Raw genomic sequence first — 27,248 nt, forward strand, 5'->3', positions numbered from 1 at the left:
GGTTCATTACACCAGCCACGTTCACACTCATACTAAAGCTTTTTGGCTGGGGGAGGAATGCTTTCCTCAGCACAACAAACCCCTTGCTATTCTGTGGCCAGGATGTCTCTTCCCACCCTTGACAATGCTGCCCAGCCAGTTCTGGGGAGCTGCCCTGTTTTCCTGGCTACCCCTCAGCCCAAGCACGTGGCACCCTGAGGCTCTCCAAAGTCCTAGAGAAGCTGTGGGGACAGGTTGCAGGGGTGCTCAGGAGTCATCCTGAGACCACCGGTTTCTTCTCTTTGCTTTAATATCAGCTTCCACAGATGCACCCAAATTTCTGCTGGAGTGAAAAACGGCGCCTGTTTTTTGGGTTCACGAGGTTTCAGTTCAGCACAGTCTGCAGGTTATTTTCCACTGATTTTGGATGTTGTTTATCCAAAGAGTCATTATTTGATGCGTCTGCCTCAATAGTGTGGACAAGATCCTCCTCTATTGTAACTTGCAACTCGTGGGGCTACTGGGTTCTTGTGAATTGTCTCAACTTGAGACACATCTGATGGCCAAGCCTGCAGCGTTTCCTCCTGCTCATCCACACAAAGGTGCTGTCAGAGCAGTTGTGTGTGACAGCTAGGATGACAGAGGTGGCAGCCAGCCCTGTGTGGCTGCTTTCATGCTACCAGCTTGGGTGCAAGCCATTTGTGCTGACTGGGTTTGTGCTGTCAACTCTTTGCCCTTTAGAACAATCCGGTGGCACCCATCAACTTTTTATTTAATGACAACTTTTGGTCCCGCTCCTGTGCTTTTGGGAGCAGGTTACAGCTGCAGCTGTGAAAAGCTTGAAAGCAGGGTCAACCCTCAGGTATTTCACCTCTAACCTCCCCTAGCAATTAATGCTCCCACTGTGATGAGGGGTTTGGCAGGACCTGGTGCTTGTCTCCGGTTCTGGTCATGAAGACCAAATGGTCAATACCACCTTGGGATTCCTTGCTGTGGGGGTCCCCACTACTACAGGTCCTCAGACTCTCCTGCCATCCTACAGAATGGGAAGATGCTCATTTATGGGTCTCCCTAAGGACTTGTGCTCCTACTTCTACCTCCTAGGCTTGACAGCTTTGAGCCTGTCCCCACTCCCTGCCCCGAGCATGAGCCTGGGGAGAAGGGTTGTTCCCAACCTGGGGTGTGCCTGTGGGTTTCTTCTCAGCTTGCCTCTCATGTTCCTGACTGGGTTGAGCAGAAAACCCTGAAACTCAGGGAAGAAAGTGCTTCTCCAAAAATGTGGTGCCACCACGGTGCCCCAAATCCCTATGTTGCCTTGGGACAGCTCCAGCTCTGCCATGTGGTGGGGACTCCCTGGGACAACACAGACCAGGTCTCATGCAGGTTGGGATGTGTTGGGAATGCCTGTCCCAGCTTTCTTGGCCCAGGAGCTGAGAGGAAGCTACTGGCAGGTGCCCCAAGCCCCCCTGCCCCAGCGAGCAGGCTGAACCCGGGCAGGATGCTGATGCTGGGCACTGGCTGCACCAGGGCTCCCTGTGTGAGGCTTGTAGAGGTCCCAGGCACTGGTGGCCAGGCTGCTATAGCAGGTACAGCCACATCCATAAAAAGGGTAAGGAGAAATGCTTCATTAGGTTCTGACTCACAGCTGACAGCCCCTGATCCCTCCCTCCGTCCTCAGGCTGGAGAAGTCTCCTCCTCACCCTTACCCTCCTGCCTGCTCTTTCTCCCACGGAAACCAAGGGGAAAGCGGTAAAAAAAATATCTTCAGCGACTCCCGCCTCCGGACTGTGGCCTCTCTCGGCTGCTGGGTTCTCCTTCCCTGCTTTTTTTCTTGGATGCAGCTCCATGGTAATCTGAACGAAGCAACATGAGGCTCCGAGACTTTCTACTCACTTTGCTGCTCCCGGCCGGCTTCCTGGGGGGGGGGTCATACGCTCAGCAGCGTGTGAGCCCAATCTCCACCCGAGTCTCAAGCGCAGAAGGTAAGCCTGGGATGCTTTCCAGGGTGGTTTTTCTTCACGGGACCAGCAGAGAAGCCTGACTGCTGTTCCCCTCCCGGGCGGATGCCTCCACTGCTGCACACACCGCAGATCTGTGGGGACGTTTCGGCTTGCTGAGGAGAGCAGCGCAGGATTAGAGAGGATCTGCAGGACGTACCCACTTTTCATGTTTTTTGGCTCTCTTTCCTTGGCTCTGTCTGGTCAGGAGTTACCAGTAGCACTGGGATGCAGGAGAGGGGGATAACAGCTGATACCAGTTCAGCTTTCTGAACTATTTAGGGTTTGACGCTGGCTGTTAAGGATCAGTTTTGTTATTGCTCTTTCCTAAAATTATATTTTTGACAGGATGTGTCAGAAAATTAGTGGTTTCTCATAGCATGAGTTGCTAAAATGTCTTGGTTTAATTTTTTTAAGTGGTTCTTGCAGCTGCATGTGTTTTTTTATAATAAGTACTATAGGACTTGCAAAGATATCCCTTGAATGGAAATGTGGAAGACAGTACAGGAAAGTGTTAAATGCCACCAACTGATGTTTTCTGAAAATGTAATCTTGCTTACCCTCGATGCCAAGGGAGTTAGGATGTGAAAGCTTTCCCCTAAGTCCTGATTCTGGGAGGCTGCTTGGAGGAAAACTGTGTGGGCAGCACGGGAAGCCTGGGATGGGGAGGCGACGCAGCAGGACCGACGGCCAATTCCTGCCTCTCCACTTCTTTCCAGACTGCCCTGTGGACCTGTTCTTTGTCCTGGACACCTCGGAGAGCGTCGCCCTGAGGGTGAAGCCCTTTGGGGACCTGGTTACCCAAGTGAAAGATTTCACCAACCGGTTCATTGATAAGCTGACCAATAGGTACATCTCCCAGGGATTTATCTGGGCTGCTTTAGGAATGGAGCTGGCTGGGATGCTGAGACCACCCTGCATGTCTGTCCACAGAGGGAGAGGAGGAAAGCAGGAATGCTGGGGAGGGAGATGGGACCCTCTCCTCCCTCTCCCAGTCCTCAGCTGCCCTCTTTTTGCTCTCTGTGCTGAGGGCAGTAGTGTGGCTTGAGCAGGGCTGCCTGCACCCAGCCTCAGGAAAGAAAGGAATTCCTGGAGTAGCAGACATGGCATCCCAACCCCACCACCTCTGGCTGGCTGTGTGGTTATTCTGCAGTGCCAAAGTAATGCTGATGCCTGTGCTCAGGCCCAGAACAACCCAGGTGCTTGGGTGGCAGCAGAGCACCTCTGGTGTTAAACCCAGCAGTCAAGAGCACCCCACAGAGCAAACCCTCCTTTGCAACTGGTGTACCCCACAACACCCAGCTTTGCGTGCCCTTTATCCACCCCATTGCCCAGCCCTTTATCTGCCGCCTCCTCACCTACTTCTGCAGCCGCCAACCCTTGTCTGACCATGGCTTTCCCAAGGGGAGGTCAGGCAGAAATGCCCCAGAGCACCAAAGCTCTCAGATCCCAGAGGGGGTGATGCTGGGCTTGCCTGCTGGCAGGAGATCCAGGGATGCACAGGAGCACCACAAGTCCTGGGGGCACATGGGTCTTCCTGAGCTCCTTGGGACAGCAGGAGATGTGTGCTGGTGCCCAGAGGGGCACCATGGGGATGTTCCAGTGCTGCACCAGCTGGAGGGGCAGTGCCCCATCTCAGGATGGGTAGGAGAGGATTATCAGGTTATCAGCTCATCTGCCCATTTCCCAGGCAGGAGAGCTACATCACAAGGCTTTGAGTGACCAGGAGCCCTGTGCTTGGGAACAACCAGCCAGGCCTCCTTCAATGCAGCATCACTCTCCCCTAAGCAAGGCTCTGATCTCAGTCCAGAGGCAACTGGCAGCAGTGGGATGGAGGGAACAGCAATGGACAAGGTTCAGGTGGCTTTGGGAAGGGTGATCTGCTGGGCAGAGAGAAGATGAGCTTGAGGAAGTAAGGGAGATGTGCAACACCACCCCTTGGGGATTGGTCCCCACATCCTGAAAAAAAAATCACATCCCTTTAGGATTGATTTCTGGGGCAGTGACCAAAGCACAGGTGGTGCCTCTGTCCCAGGGAGTCACAGGTGTTGGATGTGCTAGTGCACAGGGCAGGGCTTCAACACATACACTCATCCTTCTCTGAATCACATCATCCTTCAGAGGGAGGCATCCTGTCTGGTTTGAAGACATCTAGCAGTGGAAAACCTCTGTGTGGGGTGTTTCAGTGGTTACCTGCCTTGCACTCACACACCTGGCTGTCTGGCTCAGCATCTCCTGCTCAGCTGCAACCACTGCAGCCTGGCACCTCTTCCAGAAGCCTCTCTGCCAAGCTGTTTGATCCTTGCAGATGCCCACCAGGTGCCTCGCTTTGCCCTTCCACCCGCTGGACAAGCTCCCCTGGTCCCTTGCTGTGCTTCGCATGGCAAGCATGTCCCTGCCTTGCAGGAAAGCAGGGAGCCCTGGCAAATCCCTGTTTCACAGAGCACTTTCATGTTCCGTGGTGATGCAAGTGAAGTGGAGGTGTCGGTGGATCTGGACAAAGGTGCTGGAACACGTGTCCTGGTGTGTCCGCACAGGTACTACCGCTGCGACCGCAACCTGGTGTGGAACGCGGGGGCTCTGCACTACAGCGATGAGGTCGTGCTCATCAAGAGCCTCACCCCGATGCCCAGCGGCCAGAGCGAGCTGAAGAACCGCGTCTCGGCCGTGAACTACATCGGGAAGGGCACCTACACCGACTGCGCCATAAAGCGCGGCATCGAGGAGCTGCTCATCAGGTGAGGCAGCGGGGCAGAGAGGGGCGGGCTGCTGGCGTGGCTCTGGAGGGTGCAAGCTGGGAGCTTCTGGGTTAGGACGTGCCTGTGCATTGTGCAGAGCTGTCCCCAGGTTGGGAAAAGAGGTCACCTGGGCATGGAATGGGCAGAGGGGTGGCAGTGCTTTGGCTTTTCCCTGTCCCCAGGTTGGGGCGCTGCCTGGGGTAAGTGCCCCAAGGTGCCCAAACCACTCCTCCCCAGCGAAATCCTTGCAACGTTAAATCCCGTGTTTAAACCCTTCCAGTGGTTCCCATCACAAGGAGAATAAATACCTGATTGTGGTGACTGATGGACATCCCTTGGAAGGTTACAAGGAGCCCTGTGGAGGCCTGGATGATGCTGCCAATGAAGCCAAACATTTGGGGATCAAAGTGTTCTCTGTTGCCATCTCTCCCAATCACCTGGTAGGGACCACATGGCAGGGATGCTCCCTGCAGGGGTCCCAAGTGGGGCCATGAGAGCCCTGGTGGGGCAAAGAAGGCTCTGAGGGGCACTCCGAAGGGAGAGTGAGGGTCCCCAGGATGATCTCTGGGGACTGACCCTGCACAGGTGCCCACAGGTCTCACTCTTCCCTCCCCACCCCGACCTTAGGACCAGCGGCTCAACATCATCGCCACGGACCACGCCTACCGCCGCAACTTCACCGCCACCAGCCTGAAGCCAACCCGGGAGATTGATGTGGAGGAAACCATCAACACCATCATCGACATGATTGTGAGCACTGCCCGCCCCCTCCCCACGCCCATCCCCTGCCCAGGCTCACCTGTCCCTCTCAAACACCCTCTCTTTGCTTTCTTCTCTTGCAGAAACTTAACACGGAGCAATCGGTGAGTGTCCCCCTGCGCCTGAGCCTGTCCCCCGTGGGTCACCCACGGCCAAGGGGGGGCTCAGTGGCACAACCCTGCCCTGAGGCAACTCCTGCCAGCCAGGGGAGCCCCCCCTGAACAGGCTGCAGTCTGACCCTGCTGCTTCCCACTGCTCTAATGCTGTTTTCTCCTTCCCTCTGGGCAGTGCTGCTCCTTTGAGTGCCAGGTGAGTCAGACTTCTGAGACCCCTGTTCCCTTCCCTCGCATCCCTGTGGTCCCAGACTGTGCCTCTGTGGCTGGTCTAACCCATACCTCTCTCCTGCAGCCTCCTCAAGGGCCCCCTGGACCTCCTGGTGACCCAGGCCATGAGGTGAGGGACTGGTTGTGGCTGTGCTGTGGGACCTGGGCAGTGGGATGGGCTCACTGGGGATGCTCAGAGACCCAGAATCATTATCAAAGAGTCATCAAGGATGGAAAAGACCTCTAAGATCACCTTTGGGGCATGGGTCCTCGGCATCCCACCACTGCCCCATGGAGAAGTGGATGAGGACCTACACTGTCTTCCCATGTGGCCAGCATCATCTGGTCCCCATATCCTTGGAGCATTGCTGCTTCCATCCTCCCTCCTCTCCTTTCAACAGGTCATTGTTCTATTCCTGGGAGTGATGAGCTAACTGTATTTCTGTCCTGTATTGCAGGGAGAAAGAGGCAAGCCAGGTCTTCCTGGCCAGAAAGGAGAAGCTGGAAGCCCAGTAAGTGAAGGACCAGCCCTGGTGACTCTGCACAGGGGCTATTTTTTGGCTGCTTGTGGCCAGACCTCTCAGGCGCATCCTCACCAGCATCACCCTGTTTCCATGGGGTAGTCAGGGCGTGCAGTGGGGTGGCTCCTCCTCTTGCTACAAGGCTTCCTTGTTCCTCACCCAAAATAGCCGTCCCTCCTGGAGGACACGTCTCTGACTCATGTATGCCAGCCCAGGGCTGGACTCTGGGCTCCCTCCTGCATCCTCTGACACAACAAGCACAGCAGTGTTACAGGGAAACCTTTGGTAAATAACAGCCTAAAAGCAGGAGGGTACTATTTCCCTCCTCCTCCCTTTTTTTTTTTCTTTACTGGGCACACTTTATTTTTGGGAGGCACATTTCTCCCACACACGTGAGTGTGCAGTTATCCACCTTGTGCATCCCCAGCTTGGAAACCCCATGCCATGCATTTTGCCTTCCCAAGGGTTTTCTGCCCTTCCCTTTCATCCCGAATGATGTGTCCCCAAGTGCCCAGTTTTCCTCACCCCTAGGAAGGGCTGGAGATGGTGGAGGTGAAGGCAGGTCCCCTTGACCCTCCACAATGATCCCATGCTCCCAGACCAGGAAAACCAGGAGCAGAGTTATGGGAGAGCCTCCTGTGGGACAATATGGTGGCTGGGCATGAGCCCCACATCAGGAGTCTGGGAGACACTATCCCATGGTGGTGTAACACTGTGTTTTTGTGTCCTCTAGGGCAAGCCAGGGGACATGGGACCTGTTGGCTACCAAGGAATGAAGGTATGTGGGGCTGCAGGGTCACAGCCATGGTTCCTCGGTGGGCCACAGGCTTTGAGCTGCAAGTGTTCTCATTCTCCCATTTCCCTCTCTCCTTTCCTCTCTAGGGTGACAAAGGAAGCCGAGGAGAAAAGGTGAGGACAGCAGGGATGTTTGGGGGAAATCCCTGTGTCCCCTAGTTTGGTTATCCTGGGCTACCCCTGCAGCTGGATGGCGTTGGGGTCTGGTATGTGCCCACGATTCCATGCGTCCTGCCAGCACTGCCTGAGCCAGGAGCAGGGATCCAGTGGGATCTAGTGGTATGCAGAGGCATGGTGAATGCCTGCATCCTGGGACTGAGCTGGTGTGGGGACTGCAGTGTGGTGGGGGGATGAATCTGGTCAGCATGGGGGTCTGACATCTCTCTTCTTCCCTTTGCAGGGCTCAAGAGGAGCCAAAGGAGCCAAGGTCAGCCTCTGCTTTTGCACCATTTATTCTCTCTGGTTGATGCCTGGAAGGAGGAGCATCTTTGGGAATCTCTTCATGATCTTTATTTTCTGTTTCAGGGTGAGAAAGGCAGGCGTGGAATCGATGGCATCGATGGCATGAAGGTAAATCTCTGCTCTGGGGCATTTTGCTAGGCCTGAGGACCCTGGCTTTTGCCCTTCCAAAACCATTGTGGGATCCAAGAATGAAGCTGGTAGGGCAGTGGAGCTCCCTTCCTGCAGAACCATCCAACTGCCAGCCAGGAACAGGGCTGGGATGTCTTTTCCAGGGGTCTGGAATGATGAATGGGGTCTTCCCATGGGTGCCACTCATTGGAGACCCCTGCTGTGTCTGCCTGACAGGGTGAAGCTGGATACCCTGGATTACCTGGATGCAAAGGCTCACCTGGATTTGACGTACGTACCCTTTGGGTGCCCCTTGCATGCAAATGAGCAGGTCTTCCATGATGGTGTGTGGAAATGGGGAGCCCCCCAAGACGGGGAGCTGTGGGAGGGAGTTTCTTGGACGTACGGGATGCTGGGATACCACACATGACACCTTGGGGATGTCCCCAGGGCAGTCTGCCTTGTCCTTGCCTGGAAACTGTCCCCCATTGCACGGGGCTGCCTGGAATGCTGCTCTGGAAAACATTATTCTGACATAGTATTTCTACAGTTTTGCTGCTTTTTCCATGCTCCCAGGATGACACATTTGTGGTGGCACCAGTGTCACTGTGGTCCAGCCACAGCAGACCAGCAACCACCTTTTCTGCCCTTTTGCTCTGAGTTTCAGAAGTGTTTCAGCAATGTGGGCTCAGTGTTGCTTGCGTGGCTCCATGGTGTCACGTCCCTCCTGTCCATCCCAATAGGGAGCTGTGTGCTGGGCTGCTGGGATGCTCAGTCCGTGCCCAGTTTCCTACAGATAGTGTCACCAGCTTGGGTTTCAGTGATGCTGCCTTTAACTTCAACAGGGAGCTCAAGGCCCACCAGGACCGAAGGGAGATCCTGGTGCTTATGGACCCAAGGGAGGAAAGGTGAGTTGTTCTGCCCAGCCTCATGCAGGAAGGGTGCTGACACCCCTCTTCTGCCAGACAGAGAGGTGGCAATTCCTTGCACTGCTTGGGGCAAGCCTATCACAGAATCAGAGTGGTTTGGGTGGGAAGGGACCTTAAAGCCCACCTCATTCCACCCCCTGCCATGGGCAGGGACACCTTCCACTAGACCAGGTTGCTCCATGCCCTGTCCAACCTGGCCTCTACTCTAGAGGATGCCCTCCTTAACCCCCAGTGTGCCCAAGGTTAGTGGGTGCCCACAAGCCTGGAATGAGCATCCCTGAGATATTGGGGGGCTGCTGTGAAAAAGCTGGCTTTCACTAGGAGTGGAGTAGGGTGGGATCAGCTGAGGATGGGGAGAGACCACAGCCCTGAAAGAGGCTTGGGGTGCACCAGGGCTCCTGATAATCCCTGTGCTCTGGGAGCTGAGATCCACCACTGGATGCTGGATGCAATCTTGATGGTACCTTGTGTCCTTATGAAGGGGGAGCCTGGGAATGACGGAAAACCTGGCCGACAGGGGATTCCTGGCAGCCCTGGAGAGAAGGTGGGTGAAGAAGTGCCTGTGTGTGAACATCCCCTGCCCTCTGTAAGAGGGAGAGTTCCCCTGCTTCAGCCTGAGCTTTGAAGCAGAGCTTGACCAATGCACCCCTGTGCCTTGCTCATGTAGGGTGCTAGAGGGAACCAAGGTGAGCCTGGACCAGTAGGAGAGACTGGTGATGAGGTGAGTCCTCTGCCTGTGATGACCCTGTGTGTGATTGCTGGCCATCTCCACTGCCTGACCACCCCTCTTGTTTCTCCACAGGGTGCTCCAGGTGCAGATGGTCCTCCAGGAGAACGGGTAAGCGAGGGCACCTCTGCCAGGCACCCCACCAGGGCATGGGCAGGGGCTGTTACCCTCTAGAAGAGGAGGAGGGGGGCTGGGGTTGAGCCCACTCAGAGGTTGGCAATGAGGGAGGGCTTTGCTCCTGCTGGGAGCAGATCCTGATTCTGTGATCCCACCGTCTCTTTGCAGGGCAGCAATGGAGAAAGAGGAGCACCGGGCTCGCCGGGTGACCGCGGGCAGAGAGGACAACCGGTAACTGCACCCACAGGGCAGCTTTCAGCATCTGCTTGTAAACGGGGGGATACTTGGGAGCCAGGCCCTGGAAATAGGTGCCCAGGGGCTAACTCCACCAGTCTGTGGGCCAGCAGGCAAGCTCAGTGCCTTTCCTGCCAGTTTGGGAGACACCTGTCTTTGTCCCCCAGCAATTGCCCCTTTACACTGACAGCTTATCACCAAACAGCCAAAATCCAGGGGAGAGCATGCCCAGCAAGCCAAGAGCAGGTGAACAGTGGCCAGTTCCTTCCTCACAGCTGGAAAACCAGCTGATGGAGAGAAAAGAGACAAGGTGTCCTCCTCCAGGTGCTCAGGGGCTGGGAAGGAGGGCACAGGTACCATCAGCAGCAGGGCAGAGTGAGTGGATGTGGGTGGAAAGGGGAATGCTCTTCCCTCCCCTTTTGGGTGGGAGTCACTAGGAAAGTATTTTTCCTGCCTGCCAGGGGTGAGTCAGCGAGGGTGAGTGTGGGAGAGACAGGCAAGAGCCTTCAGTGGGCCAGGATAAACATGTGGCAAGCGACAGACATGCCACACGCCACAGGGAGGGGCGAGGGGTGCTGCTGTGCAGGGCGGGGGTGGTGGGAGCCAGGGCACCCCGCAGCAGCATCCGGTATTCCCACTGCTGGGCAACCACCATCACACTACTCACCCCCTGTCCCTGCAGTGAGGACAGTGAGGACCCACCACCAGCTTGGAGAAGGGGGCAGGGTTTGCCTTGGGGAGGGGGCAGCTCTGGCAGGGGGCTTCTGGCAGCCTCCTCCTTCCTGTTTACTGCTTGGGGAGCATCAGTGCTGCTGCACGGGGTGTGCGGGGCAGATGTGCGCAGGACATGAAGGCACGCCAGTGTCCTGGAGTTAAATTGTTCAGCAGATGATGGGCTGCTTCCTTCCAAGTTTTAGTCCAAGCACGAGGCTGTGTAACCTCGCCAGAAACGTCTCGGGGCCTTTTGGAAGTTGTGTTTTGTATTTGCTGTTTGCCTTATCCATCTGGAAGCCTCTAGGTTGCAAACAACAGCTTTAGGTCACTCACCAAGCTTTCAGCTGCTTCCCTCAAAGTTCACTCTCCTCTGCCTCCCTGACTTGCTCACTCCTGGCCATGGGTCTGGATGAGGAAGGTGCCGCAGAATCAGCCTGGGTCTGGCAGACATGCTGCCCTTTTGGGATGCAGCTCTGCTGGGCTGGTGGAAGGCTGTTGAGTGAAAGCGAAACTGAGCCCAGTACTGTGGTATTTCCTTCTGTTGGAACTAGTGAGGTGCAAAAACACTGAAAGTCAGGTTTTCTGGGCTCTCCTGGGCTGTCAGTTTTCTGCAAGCAGCCCTAGCCTGGCTCAGGGTGCTGAGTGTTAGCAAAGGAGAGGGGAGAGCATCAGTAACAAGAGGTGAGGGTGTCCCTCTTTATCTGCTGGCTCATTCCCTTAGGAATCACCTTGGCTCCCCAGGTATGGCAGGCTGGAGGAAGAGGGGGTGGAGGAAGGATGCTGCTATCCCAGAGGCTCCTCTCCATGCAGACTGCCTAGGGCAGGAGCTGCTCTAGAGGAGCAGCCATGGTTGCAGAGTGTGGCTGGTTTGAGTCCAGGGGCAGGTCTGTGTATCTGCAGAAGGCTTGGAAGGTGAATCTCTCCAAACATTTGCTTTTCTGGCACAAAATGGGCTGAAACATGTCACCTAGAGGAAAGCTTCAGAAGGTCTTCCTCTTAGGGCTATCTTCTTGGATTCAAGGTGGCTGCATTAGCCTGTCTTTGTCTCCATACATCTCTGATAGTTTCCTACTCAGCTCCTGTATCTGTCTCAAAACCCTCCCTGTTTGGATGGCTGTAATTCCATCCAGCTGTTGGTGCTGCTCCCCATCACACACAGGTCCCTTTGTACCCTACATCTGTCCCTCTTTTTGTTTCTTATGCCCTCTCTGTGTGTTTTCAGGGAGAGCCTGGACCACCTGGTGACCAAGGGCGAGAAGGACCCCTCGGACCACCTGGCGACCAGGTAAGAGCTTGTACTAACCTTCTGGCTCCCAGATGGAAGTGGTTTGGATAGTGGGGAGTGGGGTGTGGTGTTTAACTAATGCCACAGCATCTTGGGGTGACTTCTCAGCATCTTCCAGACCAGGAAGCAAAGCTGTTGAAGAGGGGCAGGAATTTCTACAAGAACCCAGGATATGAACAGGGCTGAAAAAATGGAGACTTGGTTGCTGGGCTGTGGGCAGAGCAAGCTCCACAGCATTTCCAAATTCCATGGAAACAGATGTCAACACATATGACAGAATTGGAAACTGGCAAGTGCAAGCTGCAGCACCGCACAAAATGTTCAGGCCTGGGGCCAGAAGCTGCTCACCTCAGTCAGGGGAGTCAATGACACATCTTGTGTTGGTGAGGATATCCCGACGTGGCCCCAGCGGTGTCCCTGACACCCTTGGCATCTGCAGAGACAACCAAAGCCAGCATTCCTCAAGCCTGCTTGCTGCAAGAAGTGGCCCTCCTGCTCTGGGGACTGCTTGTCCTCAAGGAACAGATCTCAGACTTCACGGGCTTTCTGGAGAGCAGAGTTGGCTACCTCCAGCCTGAGGAAGGCTTCTGTCCCCTGCACAGTTAAAGGCTTTTGCTTCCCAAAGGTGTACCCGGGTGATAACTTTGGGTCTGGAGGTCTTGCTGGGTCAATCCTCCGTGCCAATAGCACAGGTTGTAATGGCCCACAGAGTCTTTGCACCTGAGCAAGCATGCTTTGACATCACCCTTGGAGAGGCTCTGTGGGACAACTCCCCTTCTACCCATGCCATCAGAGTTCTGATGGATCCAAAGACACAGGAATGTATTGAGATAAACATTCCCACACTGGTGGAGCAGGACTTCCACGAGACGAGAAGCACGGAGACCAGTGTGCAGACAAAGATGAGACAGCCTTTGAACTCCTTTATGGTCAGCCAAGTGTTGAAGAGCCCTTGGAGGAGATCTGGAGTGCAGGACAGGCATGAAGGGGTGGCTGTTGCATTCACATTATCCCCAGCAGGGGTGACCCCCACAGCAGACCTGCTCCATGCCACAGCCTGGGGAGAGGCTGTGCTTGTGCCAGGGTTGTGCTTGCCTGGAGTTGGGCTTCCCTTGAGCCTGTCTCATGCTAGTGAGGAGCACCAAATCCACACAGGAGGATTGTCCAACTCCTACTGTCCTGATATTGTCCAAATGTCCTATTGTCCAGATTCTGTAGCGGAGCTGAGCTCCTGCCACAACCAAAGAGCATCTGGCAGCATCCAGCTTGCTGGGCACTGCTGAGGTGTCATTTTGGGGGGTGGCCCTGCTGGAAAGGCAACTCTTTGGATGTGTGTGTATTGGATCTGCGCTGCAGATAACGCCGGCAAAGGAGGCTAAAGCTGGAGCTCCTATCCATGTGGTAGAAGGCTCATTCCAGGTTCAAGGCTGGAGAAAGACCACGCGGAATACAGAAAGTTGGTGCAAGCATGGTGAGGAGCTTCTTCCAGATAGCCTTCACTGTTGGGGAGGAAGAGGAGAAAGAACCATCTCCCTGCTGTCTCTGAGCTTGTGGGACACCAGTTTTCCCTCCCCACCACTGAACTTGAGTCAAACCCCTGTCAAAGAGAGAGAAGCATTACAAAAGCAGCTCCAATGCCTTCCCAGACCAGTGGCTGCCTCAGTGCCTCCACCACTCCAGGGAGATTTGAAAAGTAGTTGCAAAGTGAGGATGATTTTTCCATAAACTGAGGAAGAATGCTTTTTTTTTTTTTGGGGGGCCAAATTAAAAATAAATACATAATTGGGCTTGGGTAAGAGTAGGACTTTGGCAAACATGAGTATTTTTCAAGCCATGTTATCTGCAAGCTCTGGATCTTGGAGTGTATTTCTCTTGGCAAGGGGAAAGGGCTCCCGCTAACCTGTGACTCCCTTTCATCCTGTTTCTATCCAAGGGAAGCTAAAGGCCAGCATGCTCTTTCCCTGATCCTCATGGACAGGTTTGGTGGCCCTTCTCTCTTCCTGGCCATGGTGCCCATCCCTCCTGTGGTTCACGTCGCACCCAGAAAAGTAGTGGACAAAGATTTCCTCACCCAAAATCCTGCATCATCATGAACTCCTCCAGGGCCATGAGAGATTTGTGCTGTGTGCTGCTGCAGTGAGGACATGTATGGCCAGTGCGAGCCAAGGATGCAGCAGCTCCAGCCTTGGCTGCTGTGAGGGATCACAAGTTCCTGTCCCTCCTTCCAAGATTTCTCTCTTCTGGGCTTTCATGCAGAAATAAGGTCACATGCCTTGGAGCAGTTCAGTGCTCTGCTCTGTGCAATATTAAGTCTTGTGCACCTTTCCTTGGAAGAAAGGCGTGTACGGCGTGTGTGGATGCTCGGCACCAGCTCTCTGCCTACCTCTGTGCTCTCCATTGCCTGGGGGGCCAGCTGTGCACCCAGCTCCATGTGAAATGCTGCTTCACTTGAACATTTGGACCAATGGGCAAGAGCACCCCTACCCAATAAATGTCCACCATGATTACCAACCTCCCGGAAAGCAAACCCCACAGAGGGCTGTCAGCACCGAGCAGAAGGCGGAGGAGCTCCCTTGGACATCTGTGGAGCTCTTGGAGAAAAGAACCCTCCTCCTGCCTCCTCTTGTCTCTTGCTGTCTCTGGCCAGCCCTGCAGCTGATGGAGCAAGTGCCCACTGCCCAGATGGGATGTGGCATAGTGACAGCTTTGGTCCGTTCCAGCACCAGCTGCCAGAGCTCTGCAGCCTCCTGAGGACGGAAACTCCCTGGAGCCACAAAAGGGCCTCTGCCAGCTTAGCTGTGCCCCAGACATGTCTGAGCCTCGAGACATGGGGAGGCTTGTGTCACCTTCAGGGTGATGTGCTTGCACCAAGGACCGACCTCTGCCCCAGGGGCACCTTTGCCACAGCCACTGTGCAACCCAGCTGTGCTTTGATGCTGGAGAGCACCAGCCCTTCCTCCCCAGTCCTCTTCCCACCAGCTCATCTGTTACTGGGGCAACCTGTGGAGGAGAGGGATAGCTTTGGGAGCCTCAGCCACCACTGAAAGCATATGATGTTCAGCCCAGACCTGCAGTGTCACACCTTGCCCCAGAAAGCTTCTTGGTTTGGTTCATGCTCAGCAGGGATCTGCTTTCGACAGGGTTTTGCAGAGAAAATGGCATAAGGAAGCATGGGGAGGCAGGAGGGGGCACAGGGAGAGCCAGGCACAGCTCCTGAAGCATCTCCCCCCTAGCATTAACCCCTGTCAGTGGGTCCTTCCTTGGACTGGCTGAGGTGGAGGTGACTCACTGATGGGTGCAAGGCACAAGGCAGGCACACATTACAAAATGAAGGGGCCAGCTGCTTCGGTGCAGGAGCAGCACCAAGAGAAAACCCCTGCTGAGCGAACTCTCTGTGTTTCCCTAGGGTGAACCCGGACCCCCAGGACCCAAAGGCTACAGGGGAGATGACGGCCCCCGTGGCAACGAGGTCAGTGCTTCTTCATCACCACAGCTTCTGGGGGGGAGGGGATGAAAGGACTACCAGGAGATGCTGTCCCTGAGGGCTTTCCCCATATCCCTTGGACATTGGAAACCTATAGGTACGAACTGCAGTGTTCCTGGCAGACACATTGAGGTGTTTCCCATGGGTCCTTAAGGCCACGACTGGCTTTCCCCCCACTTCCCGTAGGTCATTTCTTGGAGAGGGTATAGCCACACCATGAGCCATGTGGCTTCCCATCACAGATGCCGGGAAAGATGCCCTCTGGGGGCAGCCACCTCAATCTCCCAGCAGGTTTGATCCCCAGGGCAGGGAGCAAACTGAATCCCAAGCCCAGCTGATGGCTTTCATAGAAATCATAGAACAGTTTGGGTTGGAAGGCACCTTAAAGTTCACCTCATTCCAGAGATGGGCAGGGACACCTTCCACTAGACCAGGTTGCTCCAAGCCCCGTCCAACCTGGCCTTGAACAATTCCAGTGATGGGGCAGCCACTGCTTCTCTGGGGAACCTGTGCCAGGGCCTCACCACCCTCTGAGTAAAGAACTTCTTCATAACATCTAATCTAAATCTTCACATTGTTCTTGTATAATCTCCTGTGTGGGCTCATGTTGGTAGCTGGTTACCTCGGCTGGTTACCTCATCATCTTCCTATCTGAAATTATGTGCAATGTATGACTGCTTCTTGTGATCCCTCCAGGGCCCAAAGGGATCACCTGGAGCACCTGGGCTGCCTGGAGAACCTGGTCTGATGGGAGAAAGGGTGAGTGGTTCTACTGTGGAGACACCCTGTCCGAGGAGAGCAGGATCCTGCTGCTATGCTGCCTGAGGGGTCTGCTTTTCTTTATCTCCCCTATGTCTCCCTTCCTTTCCAGGGAGAGGATGGCCCTCCTGGGAATGGCACAATTGGATTCATAGGTGCCCCAGTAAGTTTTTTGTGTTGCCTTGAAACTGTAAAGCTGTTATTTGTCCTTGTCCAACCTAACGTGTTTCCTTTTTTCATCCCCAGGGGCAGCCAGGAGACAGAGGTGACCCTGGCATTAATGTAAGTGTGCTCCTTCCTCACACACCCAGAATTTACCCTTGGTTAGGCACTTAGAGCCTCTCCAGCAGCTGCATGGTAGAATGGGCTCCCTGAAGCAGTCTGCTCCTCCAAGACCCTCTTTTCCTTCTGCCCACCTCTCCCTACAGTGGATGCTTCTGGTGGAAGTGTCCTGCCTTAGTAGTGACGCCCAAGGGCAGCAGCCTGGGCTGGGTGCTCTCTGATGCAGTCCCAGAGCCAGAGTTTGGGGCTGGGAGTGCCACCCAGGGGGGAGCTGGACGATGCTCTGGTGGGGACATGACTTAGTGATGGATTTGGCAGTGCTGGGTTAACAGTTGGACTCGATCTTAGAGGCCTTTTCCACGCTAAATGATTCCATGATTCTATATCAGGGAAAACCACCTAAGAAGCTCCCTCTCCTTCAAGAGCACTGAAATTTGGTGCTAGGGACACCTTACACTGCTCTTCACCCCGTCCCAAGCCAGCTCTCACAAGGTCACCACATGCCAGCACCAGCTTCACCACACTAACCACAGCCATCCATGCAGGAGTCTTCTCTGTGTTGTTTTTCAGGGAACAAAAGGCTATGTTGGACTTAAAGGTGATGAAGGAGAAGCTGGAGATCCTGGCAACGATGTGAGTATTCTGTGTAATGGTGAATCCTCTTTCCCTGTGAGCACAGTGCAGGAGCTTTGGGCGGGATCTCTTACGCTGATGGGTCAGAGCCCATCAGATTTTGCAAATCTTCACACTTTGCTGCTGACAAGTGTCTGAGGGATGGCAAGGGGAGCTTTCTCCAGGTGTTCATTTTGTGTCCTAGAGGTGACAAACCTCCAGATTTGTTAGGCTGAGGTCGGCATCACCTCTGCAAGACTTTGTATGCTTCCAGGCAGCACTGGTGGTTGCACCTGTGCTGCACCACTGTCCCATGGAGGGAGATTTTCCCAGTGTCCATCCTGACCCTCCCAAGTCCTGGTTTGGTTGGGTACAACAACCTCAGATAACATTTCTGTGGTGAAACAGGGCTCATCAGGCACTGGAGGGGAAGGTGCTGCCCTCTGACACACACAGATTTGTGGGGTTTGTTTTTGCTTTCATTCCAGAACCCAAACCCTGGCCCCAGGGGCATCAAAGGAGCGAAGGGCTACAGGGGACCTGAAGGTCTCCCGGTAAGTAAGGACCCTGGTAGAGTTTGCACTGACAGCATCCATCCATCCATCCATCCCCCGGGTGCTCTGGGGGCAACACCAAGCCATGACACACACACTGTGTGTGTGCTTGCTGCTTTCCCCCTTCAGTGTGCCTGGCACACGTGGAAGTGGGTCTCCTCCCCCACCTCCATGCAGCACCAGGGCATCATGCAAACAAGCTGATGTACCTGATCCAAGCCCAGTGCAGGGGCCAGCAACTGGGAAGCTGAAAGGCTTTTTCCAATTCTGCATTGCTTATCAAGGTATCAGCAGACTACGCTGCTGATAGGACGTGACTGCTCTTATAACTCCTCTCTCCTGTGCTTCTGTTTGACAGGGACCACCAGGACCTGTGGGGCCTCCGGGACCAGATGTGAGTGGGACAGGACTGGGGTGTTGCTTGCTGGCCTGGTCTGTGCTCCCCCTGGCTCCTGGGAGGGGGGACACTGCTGTGGGAGCGTCCTGCTCCTGGGCTCAGTGGTGGCTGTCCCCCATTACTGTCCCAGCAAGTCTCACTGGCCAGATTTCCTTCATGCCAGTCCATCACCAGCCAGGCGCCACTTGCACATCACTCATTTCCAGATCAAGACTTGTTTTGGGCACGTGGAGCAGCAGCAGGGGTGGTGGGCAGAAAGGAAATTGCTTTTGTTGTTAATCAAACATTTCTTTTCCTCTGTTTTCAGGAATGTGAAATCTTGGACATCATCATGAAGATGTGCTGTGAGTATCCCTGTACATCTCCTCCCACCCTTCTTAGTGCCTTGCTAAGTGGGAAATATCAGCGGCAGCTGATATTTCACTGTTCCCTGCAGCAAGAAGGACCACCCCCAGGCAGGGGAGTGCCATCCATGGGCACCGCTCCCCTTCCATGAGGCACAATTAAGTCCCCTTGACCCAGGGATCTCCAACTCCACCTCTGGAGTAGCTCATACAGCTGTGTCTCACTTGTACATGCTGTAGACTGGCTCTGTACAAAGAAAATATGAGCTAAGTTGTGTAAAATCCTTGAGTGGCCCATTTCACGGTTTTGTTTTGTTTTTTAATGTATCATGGTCTGATTTTTCCCCCTGGGAAAGGGAGGTCTCTTTTGGGGTGTCCTGCCATGGGGAGAAGCAGCACACATGTGCTGCAGAGGGTTTCTGGCCCATGGCCAGTAATGAAATGCTGGAAGGACACAGGGTACTTGGGGAACCGAGTTTGAGGTCTGTGCTCTGGTGACTTAATCCCTTCAGGACTAGCTTTCATTTTTATTTAAATAACACATAAGCACGTGCAGAAACAGCTCTGCTGCGTGCGGTGCTCCAGGGCAGGGCACCCCAGCCTGAGCAGGAAGGATATCTGGGTGTTTCAAACTGGAGGGAAAACTCCATGAGCTCGGATTGGGCCGGGCTTGGGTTGGCTCTGGGTTTGCAGGCACAAGCCTGCAGTCTGTATTAAGGTGTGAAAAACCCCTTTGTCAAGCATTTCAACGTTCTCTCTTTCTCTCCCTTCTCCTCTAGCTTGCTGTGGTGAGTGTTACTTGGCAAAGTCGCTCTGCAAACATTTGCTAGTCCTTCTCCTTGCTTGCACCCCTCCCTTTCCCTGCTCCTTGCCCTCTGCTGTGGAAGGGAGGACCCCACGGGGGAGGACCAGGCATGAGCCAGGCAGGGGAGGGCAGTAAGCAATCCCTGAGGGTGCCACACGGATTCAGAGGCTGATGTGGCTGAGTTGTACAACTGGAAAACTGTTGTCAAGGTGCCTTGTGCCAGCAGGGTGGATTTTCTCCACCCTTTTCGCAGTTGGGATGTCTGCTCAGAGCATACTGTGGATCCAGCTCTGCCCTCTTCCTTCCAAATCCTGTGCTGGTCAGCAGAGGAATGTGCTGGGTTTTTTCCCTGCTGCTGTCCCAGTAAGTTGGGTTTGCAGTCCAAAAGCTTAAAGGAAAAGCTAAGGGCACATGATGTCCTTCAGCTATGGGAAATAGGGGAGCAAGCTGAGTCAGCCTCCTCCAGCCCACCAGTGTCACCTCTGTCCTCCTGGGCTGGGTGAATGGAAGAAGTGAGAAGGCTTATGAGGAAATGGGTTGTGGAATAATTACTGGGTGGTTTAAGAGTACTCACAGCCTGGAAATGCCATATGTATTATAAGGGAGCAAATGCAAATAGAAAAATTCATAAACTGGCTCCCAAGTCTGCTCTGCAGCTACTTTGCTGCATTATTTCACGCTGGGCTTTGCGGGTGAGTGGGGCACGGGCAGGCTGACTCCTCTGGGGATGCCTCCCTTCAAAACATGTCCCTTCACTCCTGTGCCTCGCTGCAGAGTGCACCTGTGGTCCCGTCGACCTCCTCTTTGTGTTGGACAGCTCGGAGAGCATTGGCCTGCAGAACTTCCAGATTGCCAAGGACTTCATCATCAAAGTCATCGACCGCCTGAGCAAGGACGAGCGAGTCAAGGTGAGATCTGCACCAAGTGCCGCAATACACTTGTGTGCACTCACGTTTTTATGCTGCAAGCAGGAAAACGGGGCGATGCCTCCACTCCAGAAAGCCTCCAGGAGGCTTGGCTTCAATCTGGGGGTGGGTCTTGATTCCTCCCAAATTCATAAAGTGATGGAGATTGGACAGCAGTTTGTTGTCCCAAAATATAGACATCTCACTCTTCCTGGGCAAAGGGACTCTGCCTGCTGTGGCTGGGAACAATTTGTCCATGTCCCAGAGCAGATGGCTCATCAAGCATTCAATCAGCTTGATTAGTCTCTGATCAATCAGTGTCTCAGTCTCTTCCCTGTCCCAATGAGCATTCCAGGTATCTGGAGTAGAGGTGTGTTGGAAGTCTCTGATGTCCAGCCCCCTAGGCATCCTTGTTTGCCCCCCACACTTGGGTTTAGGTTACCAGTTAAGCGCACTACTAAAAATTACCTTCGCAGGCCAAAACCAGCAATACCATCCCCTGCAGTGAGTCTTTCAGTCTGAAAAGGGACACACAATTGCTTGCTGCTCTCCTAACTCTTCTCTGGTAACCTGCTGTGTGTGGAAATTTCATTTACCTCTGTGATTTTGAAGGGGTGTTTGGGATCCAGAGTTTCCCTAAGGTATAGCCCACCACATCTAAAACACACAGTCTGTAAAGACACCACAACTTGCTGCTGAGCACTTGTGTGGGCATACATGGGATTTTTGGATGGTAAAAAGCAGAAAGGCTGGAGCTGGGCAGTAAAACCACTATGTTGGAAGAAAACCAGAAGTTTTGAAAACAGACCTTCTCATAGAACCATAGAATCTCCTGAGTTGGAAGGGACCCACAAGGATCATCGAGTCCAACTCCTGACTCTGCATGTAGGACAACCCCGAGAATCTTGCTATGTGCCTGAGAGTCCAATGGCTTGTGTTGAGACCGCTGAGCCAAGAGACCTAAATTTGGGTCTTGTTTCACTGACTGTCTCACCAAATTGGTCCCCATGTGCATCCACTCCTGTTGGGGTTCTGTCTGCCTGGAATAAAGCAGAGGAGAAGCGTCAGAGCCTGGCATGAAGGCATTCAGGACAAACAATTAGCAGGATTCTGAGCCTTGGGGATCCCCTGAGGTATCTGACCCTTACTGGCTTCTGTTTTATCCAACAGTTTGAACCCGGGGAGTCCCGTGTGGGCGTTGTGCAGTACAGCCATGACAACACACAGGAGCTGGTGGCCATGGGGGATGCCAATATAGACAACATCGGGGCGCTCAAACAGTGAGTCTGTGGGGTCTTGGCACAGCACACAGGGATCTGATCCAGGGACACCTGCTCACCTCCCACCCTCCAGCTGCAGACCAGCAGCTCCTGCAACTGCAATGGTACTAAATGTTCTTTAGTGGAAGGTAGTGGTTGGTGGCATCGTAGGAGCTCCTGAGGCCAAGGAGCTTGCCAGTTTTCCACCCAAATCTCCATGCAGGGTGTTACCTCAGTGGCAAGTACGGTGGATAAGTTGGAGGGGGGATCCTTCAGGTCTTGGAAGTTAGTCCATTACCTGGAAAGGGGCATGCTTTCCCACCCTGCCCCCCACCACGTGGCCCTGTGACCCCGCAAGGAGCACACACGCAGACCACCAGGGAGGGACGGACGAAAGAGGAAGTTTAATGTGGGATAGGGGTTTATAAAGCTCTTGGGAGGGTCAAAGGGGACCAATTACAGGTGAAGGGTCTTACAAAAAAACCAATCAGGTAGGGAGTTAACAGCCAATAGGAAAGGGTTAACAAAAGGCCAATGAGAACACCTTAGGACATCTTCCCAGGACACTCCTGCCTGGGAGATAAGGGGTCTTTACAGAGGGTGTCGGGAAGAAGGAGCAGTGACTTTGCAGAAATGCAAAAAGCCATCTTAATACATGTTTAAACAACATTAAAAACTCCTGATTCACCAGTCCATCTTTGGCAGGACTTTTTCCATAAATCCATTGCCACAGGCAAGCATGTCAGAGATATGTGTTCTGTCCCCTCCAGTACCCACGGCTCACAGGCTCACTTGTGTCTGTCCTCGCAGGGCGGTCAAGAACCTGAACTGGATAGCTGGGGGGACCTACACTGGAGAAGCCCTGCAGTTCACCAAGGACAATCTGCTGCGGAGATTCACCTCTGACAAGCGCGTTGCCATCGTCATCACAGACGGACGCTCCGACACGCTGCGGGACCCCACCCCGCTCAACTCCCTGTGCGATGTCACCCCGGTAAGGGCACGGGCGACCAGCTACACAGCAGCTGTGCATCACAGCGAAGGCTCTCCGGGCATCTCTGTGTCTTTGCTACCCCAGGCTAGGGCGGGGGACAGAGCTGTCGCTGGAAGCACTCTCACAAAGTGACAGGCATTTGCAGTTGCGAATGCATTAGATGATGAATGCATCCGGTGACGGACTCTTAACTTCCCTGCAGGTGGTTTCCCTTGGGATAGGTGACATTTTCCGGAACCCTCCAAATCCAGATCACCTGAATGACATTGCTTGTTTAAGCAGACCAACCAGGCCAGGACTGTCCATTCAAAGGGACAATTATGCTGAGCTCCTGGATGACACCTTCCTGCAGAACATCACCTCATACGTCTGCCAAGGTGGGTGAAAGGTGGTGGCTGGAGGCAATGAGGAAGGCAGTGAGGCTTACCTCAGCCAAGGGGTGAGGGAGGCAGGATGCCCTCCCTTGCGTTCCCCCCATCATGCTCTTGAGCAGGTGTTGAGGGAAGAAAACAGAGATCAAATTTAGATAAAGAAGGGACAGGGATATCTCGTGTCTCAGAACACTTTGCAGTCAGGTCCATGTCCTCACCTGCTGCAGGACTTCTCTGTCCACAGCATTTTTTAAGCACATTTATAGCCTTTGCTCAGGGCCTTGCACAAGTGACCAAGGTGAGTGTCTGTCCCTCCTGTGGCTGGTTGGAACAAGTGGTTTTCATGGGTGAGTTGGTGACACTAATCTCTCTAATTTTCTTAACAGAGAAGAAATGTCCTGACTACACCTGCCCAAGTGAGTATTGACTCCTCGTGCCACACTGAAAGGTTGTGGGTGCTGTGGTGGGGGAAGTAGGAGTTTTTAGGGATGCATGGCTTGGATACCTCTTGCAATGGGGAGGCTCCTGGTGTGGAGAGATGAGCAAAATCTGTCAGACACTCTCAGGGTCTCTCACGCACATGCCAGCCCAAAGCACCTGGGGGAAAGCCTAGATGATTGCTTCTCTGACACCTCAAACCTAGAGAGGAGGCTGTGACAGATTGTAACCCTCCCAGGCTTTAGTGGATGCAGGTAATGAGGTCAGTCACTATCTAGTGATGGGAGAATGAGTAAAAATCATGGCAGGGATATTGGAGAAAGCTGCTTGCAAAGTGAGTACAGGGAGGATTTTAATGGAGTACACCTCCAAGTCAGAAGTGTTTACAGTCCTCAGACTTTCCATGGAAAGAAGTGAGGTGAGGGAGATGAAGTGGTTCCCCAGACACGCAAGGAGAGCCACTGCATTTAAACAAGAGTCACTAGATTATCTAAGCCAAACAAACACCTGGGAATGCAGCCTGTCCTAAACCAAATAAAAGAAGGAATGAAAGGGTAAAAGGACAAGTGTAGGACAGCACAGGGGTAGGGGAAACAAAGCTAGCAAGGGTAGGGATTTCCTGAGTCAGACAAGGCAGGAAGCCTATGAGACAACCAGTGACCTCATCAGCTTTCCGTGGAAGAGGCAGGAGGAGAAGCGCAGCATAACGAGCCCTGGACATTTCCCCTTGCAGTCACCTTCACCAGTCCAGCGGACATCACACTGCTGGTGGACAGCTCCACCAGCGTGGGAAGCAAGAACTTCGAGACCACCAAGAAGTTCGTGAAGCGGCTGGCGGAGCGGTTCCTGGAGGCTGGCAAGCCCGCCGACGACTCCGTGCGCGTCTCAGTGGTGCAGTACAGCGGCAGCAACCAGCAGAGAGTGGAAGCTCAGTTCCAGCACAACTACACGGTCATTGCCAAAGCCATCGACAACATGGAGTTCATGAACGACGCCACGGACGTCAACGCCGCTCTGCAGCACATCACGCTGATGTACCAGCGCTCCGCCCGCGCCGGGGCCAAGAAGAGGGTGCTGGTGTTTTCTGACGGACACTCCCAAGGGATCACGGCGAGTGCCATTGAGAGAGCTGTGCAGGAAGCCCAGCGGGCAGGCATTGAGATCTACGTGCTGGCAGTGGGCAGCCACGCCAACGAGCCCAACATCCGTGTCCTGGTCACGGGGAAGAGCGCAGATTACGACGTGGTCTACGGGGAGCGCCACCTCTTCCGTGTGCCCGACTACACCTCTCTGCTGCGTGGCGTCTTCTACCAAACTGTCTCCAGGAAGATCGCTGTTGACTGAGCATATGGGTGGGTTTCTGCCAAAGCCACAGCATCTTCTGTCTCGCCTGAAAAAGGAAAACCAAAAAAAAAAACCAAAACAAAACAATACAAAAAGAATTTAACAGTGTTTTTGACCAACCTGAGGAATTTGCATCTATGCAGATAACCATAGTGCCACAGCCTGGCTCTACACAGTCCCCTTCCTTCTCCCCCTGCTTCATCACCTGTGTCTCTTCTGTTAGCCTCAAACTTCCCTCACTGCCCATGACTGCCCTCCCTCCCCACAAGTACACCTAGCAATAAGCCATCAGAAAACAAATACCAACCTCATCCCACTGTGTCAAGAAAGAACCAGGATGAGGAATTTGTGCCACTAAGAACTAACCTGGTCTCTTGAGGCTTATTATGCTCTTTTCATATACTTTTTTTTTAAATTGTTTTCATTTCCTTCTCTGTTTCATACATCAGTTGAGCCATTGCCCAGCTCACAATGATCCTAACCTAATGCTGTGCTTCAAGTGAATTATTCACACTTAGCAAGCTTTGAGAGGGGATCTTTGTCACAGCTGGCAAGTTTGGTTCGTATCTCCCATGCTTGGGGAGGAGGGAGGGCTGGACTGCATTACCCAAGCTGTGTGGAAGCATCTCTGGCCTCCAGTGCCGTGGCACGGGACGCTGACTTCCCAGGGCTGGAGCAGAGGTGGGTGGTGGAGCATTCCTTGGCACTGACACTCCTATTCAGGGCAGGGAGCCTGGGCACCGACCAAAGGAAAGATGGGCAGCAGCCATTGGGGAGGGGGAAACCCCAAAAGAAGCTACATAACTGCACTCCTTCACTCACTGATCTCATGGTTCTACAGTGAAACCAGGAACCTCATGAATAACCTGATAACTTGTGTAATGGTTCAAGCTCCATTCTGGAAAATCTCTCTGAGCCCAGTTAGTGGGATTTTTTTTTAAATTTTTTTTTTTCCCCAAAAGAGCCAAGCTGACTGACTCCCAGCAAGCATTCAGAGAGTACTGTTTCTATAGGACCACCTAGGAGTTAGGCACCTGGGCCTTAGGGAAACCCACTAACTGTACTATATATTGAATTAAGGCCTCATCCTCGGCCCAGCAAAGTTAAGGGAAAGGCTGCCATCATCTCCCAGGGTCTTTGACTCACACCCTACAGACATACTGACAAAGGTGCTATCACTTATGTGGGTGATGTGGGCCCTTGGTGTTTACACAGTTATTTCCAGGACCACACTTAAGATGTGGTTTGGCTGGGTGAGATTTTGTTTCAGTGCTTCCATTGGTGCTCTTGCTATGAATTCATGCACTTCCAAGAAATCAAAGTGATTGCCAGGTATCAGCACCCCAAACTCTTTACTTTGTATCCAAACCCCCATTGTATGAGTTAGTTTTATTTTATGCCTGTGTTTTACTAAAATTGTCCACTTTGGAAATTTGTCAAATAAATTGTTTTCCACAGACTCGTTGGAAGTTTGTCTGACTTGAATTTCGAGGGCTCCAAATGTTCAAAAAATCACTTGGTAAAATAGAGGTTGCTGGGATCTGGCAGGACTCCAGCAACATTTCTCACATAAAACTGAGGGGTAGAAGCAAAGAGATCGATTGGTTTTGCATCACGTCTGGCTGTTATTGGCTACCACGGGTTTGAAATATACTGTGAATCCTCTTCCCCTATTAAATAGTGCATAAAAATTTATGAGAAGAGCACTGAGCTCTCAGAGAACGGGAAATGCTTGCACAGGTTCTGTTTGCCTTCTGGTTGCAAAAAGCCCCAAACCCTACACAGCTGCATTTGCTTTTTTCTTATGTGCAGCATCTCTCCTCAATACCTCATTTCCCTGGGCAGGTAAGGATGCTGCTCTGGAAACAGGGCTAGTGCTGGACATATCTTTGGGAATAGTTGTGCTTTCGGAAGAATTTGTAACGGGAAAGCTAGAAACTCATTTTCTCTTAGGAAGCCTGTAAAGTGCCTTCTCAAGAGGGTTGGATTTTTTTTTTTTCCCCTTCTGCAGTCCAGAGGGGGTTGCAGAGAGAGCTGTGTTATCCCTCCCTCTGGAGAGAGATAACCCTAACAGACATGCACAGAGGCCTTGGGAAGGCAGCAGAGAAACAGAGAAGATACTAAAGGCCCCAGAGAGGGCAGGAACGTGCCTTTTTCTCCCTGGGACCTGATGCTTAAATAGCACTGTCAGGTATGTGTTTCTTGTGTTCTAAACAAGCTTTTGAATTCTTTCCACTGCCTTGGCATTTCTGGGGATACCTGCATATCTTACTTCACAGTATCAAACACCTCATCCAGCTTTGCCAAGCTCAGTGCTCCCCAAATGTTGGTTTCACATCCTAAGACAGCTCTGAAAGGTCTTTGGGGAGGCTCCCAGACCACACCTGTATGTGCCAGGGGCTTGCCACAGCCTTGCACTGTGGATTCACGCAAAGTCACTTGTTGCCCAGACAGTGGGGACATTCAACAGGACAGTGGTGTCCTGTTTCTGTAACAGGGAGGCACTGCCTTGCTCCTGCCTTGCCTCATGTCCTTCTCTTAGTCATACTGTCTCCTGGATGTCTCGGCTGAGATGCTTGTTGGGCTCCCCGCAGCGCTGGGGACACCTCACTCACAGCTGGAAAGTCTGAGGAGCATCCCTAGGGAGGCTCTGCGTGCGGTTGCTGCCTGTATCAGATATCCCGCTCTCCTCTCCATGGAAAGGTAGGAAAAAATGCCTCCACATCTGCCCTAAGAAAGGCGGTTATTGTTACAGCTCAGGAAATGCCTATTAATGGCTTGCCACAGTCCTTGGCATGAGTCAAGGACTGTGACAGGGACAAGCCCCTGGGCTACACACTCGTGGCAAGGGCTGCCCAGCCAGCAGGATGTGCTGCTGCCAGCAAGAAGGGGTGGGAGAAGGGGGCTTCTGCCTGTTCCCAGCTGGGCCATGTCCAACACAGGGATGTAAAAGGCACCTGGGGAAAGATCTCTCTGCCTGTGGGCTGATTTACAGCTCTTTGCTAGAAAAGG

General features: G+C 53.4%; 1 protein-coding gene across 1 annotated transcript; it reads left to right on the plus strand.

The window, feature by feature from the left end:
- Positions 1 to 1,650: 1,650 nt before the first annotated feature.
- On the plus strand, positions 1,651 to 25,686 carry COL6A1 (collagen type VI alpha 1 chain). The gene is made up of 35 exons (XM_027704286.1): positions 1,651 to 1,961; positions 2,696 to 2,825; positions 4,514 to 4,714; positions 4,995 to 5,154; positions 5,342 to 5,464; positions 5,557 to 5,577; positions 5,762 to 5,782; positions 5,882 to 5,926; positions 6,255 to 6,308; positions 7,051 to 7,095; positions 7,200 to 7,226; positions 7,513 to 7,539; positions 7,638 to 7,682; positions 7,920 to 7,973; positions 8,528 to 8,590; positions 9,093 to 9,155; positions 9,279 to 9,332; positions 9,414 to 9,449; positions 9,624 to 9,686; positions 11,626 to 11,688; positions 15,095 to 15,157; positions 15,869 to 15,931; positions 16,044 to 16,094; positions 16,178 to 16,213; positions 16,784 to 16,846; positions 17,314 to 17,379; positions 17,738 to 17,773; positions 18,084 to 18,120; positions 18,900 to 18,908; positions 19,700 to 19,833; positions 21,001 to 21,110; positions 21,900 to 22,083; positions 22,286 to 22,460; positions 22,841 to 22,870; positions 23,626 to 25,686. Exons 1-35 carry the CDS (start codon positions 1,847 to 1,849, stop codon positions 24,234 to 24,236), a joined length of 3,078 nt encoding a protein of 1,025 aa, XP_027560087.1. The 5' UTR covers positions 1,651 to 1,846; the 3' UTR covers positions 24,237 to 25,686.
- The last annotated feature ends 1,562 nt before the right edge of the window (positions 25,687 to 27,248 follow it).

This window comes from Neopelma chrysocephalum, unplaced genomic scaffold (assembly GCF_003984885.1).
Source record: "Neopelma chrysocephalum unplaced genomic scaffold, ASM398488v2 Primary Assembly neopelma1_265, whole genome shotgun sequence".
In the NCBI taxonomy this organism is placed as follows: domain Eukaryota; kingdom Metazoa; phylum Chordata; class Aves; order Passeriformes; family Pipridae; genus Neopelma; species Neopelma chrysocephalum.

Excerpts from the sequence above, each read along its gene's own strand:
- COL6A1 (XM_027704286.1), top strand. The coding sequence starts at position 1,847 with ATGAGGCTCCGAGACTTTCTACTCACTTTGCTGCTCCCGGCCGGCTTC. Across the intron at positions 7,974-8,527 it reads AAGGCTCACCTGGATTTGAC|GGAGCTCAAGGCCCACCAGG; the intron begins GTACGTACCCTT and ends TAACTTCAACAG. Across the intron at positions 22,084-22,285 it reads CCCTGTGCGATGTCACCCCG|GTGGTTTCCCTTGGGATAGG; the intron begins GTAAGGGCACGG and ends ACTTCCCTGCAG.